Source organism: Haplochromis burtoni, unplaced genomic scaffold (genome assembly GCF_018398535.1).
Source record: "Haplochromis burtoni strain Fernald_Lab_line unplaced genomic scaffold, NCSU_Asbu1 Contig_11, whole genome shotgun sequence".
NCBI lineage: Eukaryota > Metazoa > Chordata > Actinopteri > Cichliformes > Cichlidae > Haplochromis > Haplochromis burtoni.
The window spans coordinates 4,132,862-4,138,861 of record NW_024582372.1 but is presented as its reverse complement, the minus strand read 5'-3'; the positions used below and the strand labels follow the sequence as shown (position 1 = coordinate 4,138,861).

The 6,000-nt window shown below is 40.5% G+C and overlaps 1 protein-coding gene across 9 annotated transcripts in view; it reads left to right on the top strand.

The window, feature by feature from the left end:
• The window catches only part of esrrga (estrogen-related receptor gamma a), a 162,220-nt gene that overhangs the window by 114,256 nt on the left and 41,964 nt on the right, over positions 1-6,000 (top strand). For 7 of the 9 annotated variants that reach the window (XM_042214267.1, XM_014340141.2, XM_042214261.1 and 4 more), the window contains one exon: positions 4,788-4,916. In XM_042214267.1, the coding sequence (XP_042070201.1) occupies positions 4,788-4,916 (129 nt within the window). The remainder of the gene's footprint in view (positions 1-4,787; positions 4,917-6,000) is intronic. The other 2 variants (XM_005915038.2, XM_005915036.2) reach the window with 1 other exon arrangement.

Sequence of the window (6,000 nt, the reverse complement as noted above, 5' to 3'; positions counted from 1 at the left end):
AGATAGATAGATAGATAGATAGATAGATAGATAGATAGATAGATAGATAGATAGATAGATAGATAGATAGATAGATAGATAGATAGATAGATAGAAAGAAGGCAGTAAACTTTTGAAAACCTATGTGTTAGTGTTATAATCCTTCATGATTTGCTCAAGTTTTTTAAAAATAACTAACAGGCCCCATCTGTCAGCAGGACAGCCCACTTGTCAGTCAGTCTGCTACTGCAATAAGCACACTACTAGTCAGCCAGCCATCATCGATCCATTGAGTCAGTCAGTCAGTCAGTCATATCAGACAGGATTCATCTATCTGCCTTTCCATCCATCCACCTATCTGTCGGTGCTTTCTTTTGCCTCTGATAAGCAGCTTTCCCAGTAAAGCCCCAGAGACAGAGAGAGACAGGAAGATGTGAGGGGGTGGAAGTCCTACATTCACAAGATGGTCACCACTACCTAGAAACGACCTGTATGTGTTTATTATAGGATGAGATCAGGACACGGTGCAGCCCTGACAAATAGATTAGAGCACACGCATGTGACGACAAAGGCAGAGACATGCATACACACACCTAAACTCACAGAAGCTCAGTCAAACAAAGACATCAACACGCATATAGCCATGGAATATTTATGTGGATAGGTTTAACCCTTAATTCATCTGTCACTGCGGTGGTGTCAAATAGTTGATGAACTCTATGTCTCATTTCATTTATTGGTTTGTTAAAGGTTAGGATAGAACGCAGCTACAGATTAAGTACAATATCCCAGATAACATATAGTTAATGATGCTGTTTTGACTGGAAAACCTCATTTTAGTGTGACATTAAATAGCTTGAAAGCAGTGCTATGTCCCTTTCTCTTATCATTTCACTGTTTTTTTGTTTTTTATATATTTGTAATACACCATTTTCAAACCTTAAAGGTTGAATAACTAACTACTTTAATTATCATTTTACTTTTTAAAATTGTAATGGTAATGTAATATTTTACCTTATTATTGTGCTATAGCACTACTTTCTTGGATCCAGTGGACCAGTTGGGTTATGATATTATCTTTGGCTACCACACACAGCAACTTATCCTCAGATACTGTGGATGTTCTGCTTCTGCGTGTGGGCTTCTGTTCATCCAAATGCAAGTTTATGTGCACGTCTGTGCACATATTCCTATGCATGGTTGTGTGTTAGTGTGTGCGTCCTGGCAGGAAAGCAGGGCCAGCCTCAGATGGGCAGCAGCAGACATATTGGTATGTTTCAACCCATTAGCCAATAAAACCGCAGGTAATCACCAAAAAAACACCTCCAGCTGGACAGGGAGGAGAGCATGGGGTGGGAGAGGAAAGGAGAAGAGCGGAGAGAAGAGGTACAGATAAACAATAAGTTGAGACAAGGAATGAGAGAAAAGGAGGAAAGGGGAGGGTGGACTGGGCACATGGATGTAGGAAGGAATTAGGGGTATGTGCGCGCTGGCACGTTTGTGCATGTGTGTGTCGCAGCGTGGAGGAAGTGGCTCTGGCAGCTGCTGTTTCTGTGGCGTCAGTCCAGCGACACCTGACAACCTGCATCTATCACTCCCTTATTGAGAGAGGGGGATAAAGGGGAGTGAAGAGGAGGGCAAAGTATGGAAAAGGGAGGTATAGGGCAATGAAATGGAAAGAGAGAGCCAACAAGAGTGGAAAAAGAAAGGCGGTGGAGAGCACGAAAGAGCAAGATGAAGAAGGGGATAGTGATGTTCACACAAAGAGCAGTCAAAATGTGCAGTAAAAATGTCAGGTGGGAGACTAAAGAGAAATCGTTAGGGTAGTATTAAGTATTACCCATATTGACTTAAAGATGTTTATTCAGTAGTAGACACATTTCTCAATAGTTCAGGAGGCATTAATACATATTTGTGTTTTCTTTTTTAAATGAATATTGTAAAATCCATACTTTGTGCAGGAGTTACATTGTGGTGAATTCAAATTTGACTGAGAACCCTTATCCATTTTTCAACTCTGCTCTGCCTTCTACCCATATTTTCTGTTCCTTATTGTATAAAAAGCCAAAGTGCCAAGGCAAAAGGTATATGAGAAAGGGAGGTTATAGGTATCAGGCTAGGAGAGGCAAAAGAGATACAGCATAGGGGATGGCAAGCCAAAACACACAGTAACATTCACATTACATGATCGGTACAATAGTGATCAATTGTCATGCAGCAGGGTGGACATACCAACATCTCAAAAGAGATTGCAGGGGATTTAAGGCCCTCGTATATACCCCGTCATTCACATAAACACACACATACAAACTTGCCTTTTTTACACAGGAGCCTCCAAGACCCTCTCTGATCTAAGCTTACTCCTGTGCACTGTAAGACACATAAAGAGAGAAATAAAGGCATACCTGCACAGAGAGGAGTGAGATTCTGTTATAAACCTTTCAAATGTAATTCCTGCCCTATACACCTACTCTGATGCATATATGTGTCTGAACATGCAAAGGGATTCAGCATACAGTGCATGTTTATTTATCACATGAGATGTAACAGACACATTTGAATGTGTATGAATTAGACTGATGTAAACTGCATTTTGCATAAATATGTGTATTACTAAAGTCCACAGATTTTTTTTCTAGGTGTTGTTGCAGTCAGGTACTGTAATCTGAAGTCTCACAGATGTTTCTGTCTTGGCTGTCACTTTAATCAATAAATTATATGGGTTTTTGTTATTGCCTGTTAACACTTACCTTCACAGTAGCAATCAGCATGTGTAGCTGTTAACATTTTTCATCACACTGAGGGTTTTAAATATTTATTCTTAATGCTGCCAGCTGTATAAGTGGCTCTTTGCTGCAGTTAACAATTTAGCAGCCCTTGCTAGTTTTCTTGAAATGGCAAGGCCCATTAATGCATTCAGATTCTGTTTCATTAGCACATTTAGCCTTAGTGTCCTTCTTAATTGCTGAATTATTCTACTCCTCATGTATCATCAGCATGTAAAGCTCGTGTATAAGCTAACTAGTCCCACATATAGTGTCCATTAGACTGTAAGGGTTCCCTCACCATTTAGCATGTTTAGCCTTTACTTTAACTAACAAGGCCAATTAATGGGTGTCTTGTTACCCATTAAGAAGTGTTTGTGCATTTAGCGTTTTCCCAAGCTAACTAGCCCCTTAATCAGGCCAGTAATGAGAAAACATCCTCTCCACAGCAGCAGTCAATAGTAATCACTGTTTACTCTGTTTCAGTGGGAGATGTATTGGCTTGCTGGAATACTGTAGTTATCAGGTGGGCATTGGTGAAAGAGAAAGGGATATTTTTCTTTTCACATCCGAATGCAGGTCTTAATACTGATAAATAAACCTGAACATTGAAACAGGTTGGGCAATCTGTAACAATTCAAGCTGTTCCAACAAATCCATAACTATGTTTTGTTCTGAACTGGGAGTAAGTAAATAATTAAGTGGAGGAAATGAGCAGAAATGGAGCTGCAAATAAGAAGACTAACAAGTGGGAAGGAAAAAAATGAGAGGAAAATGGCCACAGGAGCCAAAAAAGATGTTAAAATGCCTCGTTTTGTACAGTATATTTTAGTAAAATTAAAAAGATATAAAAGGTATAAGGAAATAAAAGATAGGACAATATACTACTATAATACAGTACGTATGAGAAAGAGTAAAGTACCCACAGAAGTGCTATTAGACTCACTCAGAGTGATGTTTTGGTTGGCCTCGGTTGTGAAGTTAATAGACTTCGGTTAATAATCTTGCTTTCAACACTGCATCCAAGTGTCACCGCCTGTCCTGCTGCTAAGTCACGCAATCTTAGTTGACTTTATGGTCTCATGTAACATAGACATATCACCTCTGGTAGTGCATACACAGATACACTTCTGTGTTTTTTAAACAACAATACAGGTGGTGTTCCTGGCAACCAATTTTGTAGTAAAATAAAACAAACATTTTGAATAATTAATTGAAAAAACATTTTAAAAATGGGCAAAATTTAGGGCAGTTTAACTCATTCACTGCCAGCCATTTTCAAATCAGGTAACTCCCCACTGCTCATTCACTGCCATTGACGTCTATAGACGTCAATGGCAGTGAATGAGTTAATAAACACTGGGAAACATTTGTCTCCTCGCCCATCTAAAAGCCACTCTAAACCTTATTTTTCAGTAATGAAATCACTTGGTGCTCTCTATAACACTGCACACATATGACATTAGATTAGTTTGTGGCTAACACCCGTAATGCTAGCGCGAAAGCCTTCCTTCAAGTCTGTGCAGAACATGGTGATATATTCTTCCTGTCAAGTGCTTATATGCCACTTTAATCTGACACAGCCTACATATATCAGTACACTTTCAGGTCAAAATACTGCAGGTCTGTCAAAGGTCAAGACAGAGGTAGCTCAATCCATCCATCCATCTATTTTCTTAACTGCTTATCCAGCAAGGGTCAAAGGGATGCTGGAGAATATCCCAGGTGCTACAGGGCAAGATGCAGGGTACAACCAGGATAGTTTGCCAGTCATAAGGCTAGAACAGAGAGGCAGACAACCACCTACATTCCCATCCAAACCTATGGATGAAAATCGACATGAAGAGAATATGCAAAGTCCACACAACCATTCATGAATGCCAAAACTGGGAGCATTTTTGCTCTGAGGTTCTGTCCATAGTCATCATTTTATGGTTTGTTGTATTGCATACATGTGTCTGTGTGCTCTGTGTTTGTGCTGATGTGTCTATCTGAAATGAAACCTTTTTGTCTATCTTTCTCCAACATGTCTACGTGCCGCAGGCAACATTGAGTACAGCTGTCCAGCCACCAATGAGTGCGAGATCACCAAGAGGAGACGCAAGTCGTGCCAGGCCTGCCGCTTCATGAAGTGTCTGACTGTTGGCATGCTGAGGGAGGGTAAGGGAAAAGGTCTCTTCTTTATATTTTTCGGCTAAATGTGCTACATGTAGCATTTTAACGTCAATTAGGTATTCTGCATCTTAAGCAAATTTTCACATAACGTTGTATTAGCTTACTCATTTGTATGAACGTATTGAACAACGCTACATGCAACTTCTACATGATAATTTGTGTGTGTGTGTGTGTGTGTGTGTTTAGTTTTAACATCTAAATTCACAAGTTACACTCAGAAATTTATAAGGGCATGTACACACGCAGACCAATTAACAACACTGTATACATGGCTTTTAATTTTGGTTTGCTTAAATAAAGATACAAATTTCAGGTTAACTGCGACGCTCAGCAGTTGTTCAGTGGTGTTGAAAGGTAAAAAAAACACAAGCGGTATTATCTGCCCCCACACCACTTTGATTAAATACACTCACTCTCTCATTTTCACACTCCCATGTTGCCTTTTGCCTCTTTCTCTCCCTCTTGTCTGCCCACCTCTGACCTTTTTACTCCCACTGCACTTTCAACGATGAAAGGAGAGAGAGGAGTGGCGAGTGTTAAAGAGAAAGACTGGGAGAGAGAAAGAGGGATAGAGGAAGGGGGAAGGTGCAAGAAACCGAGGGGAGGAGATGGGGAGGAGTGGGGAGAGAGATTGATTTATAGGAGCAGAGGAGAGGGACCAAGGGAGGATGAGAGGCAGGGGGAGGATGGTTGAATGAAGCAGAAAGCGTGTGAGAGAGAAAGAGTAGAAGAGAGGAGGGTCAAGGTTGTAATTGATGGGAGACCTGGCCTACGCCCCCTTCCCTACAGTGGTCAGGGAGCATGCCTGTGCCGACGCCTGCCAGCCCTTCCTCCATCCATTTCTGTCTTCATCTAGCCCTACTATTCTCCCGCTCATTATTACTGTACTCTTTCTGATGCTTTTTTAAATGTCTTATAGCCATTGTCCTTCATGTTTTTGTGCATCCTGTTGGGACCATACCCGCTGCTTTTTAATAAGTTCAGGTAAACTGTTATAGAAAGAAAACAAAAACATGACAGCACATTGAGCTTTCTATACACATTTTTTTGAATTTATTTACATCTTGACGTACTGGAGATT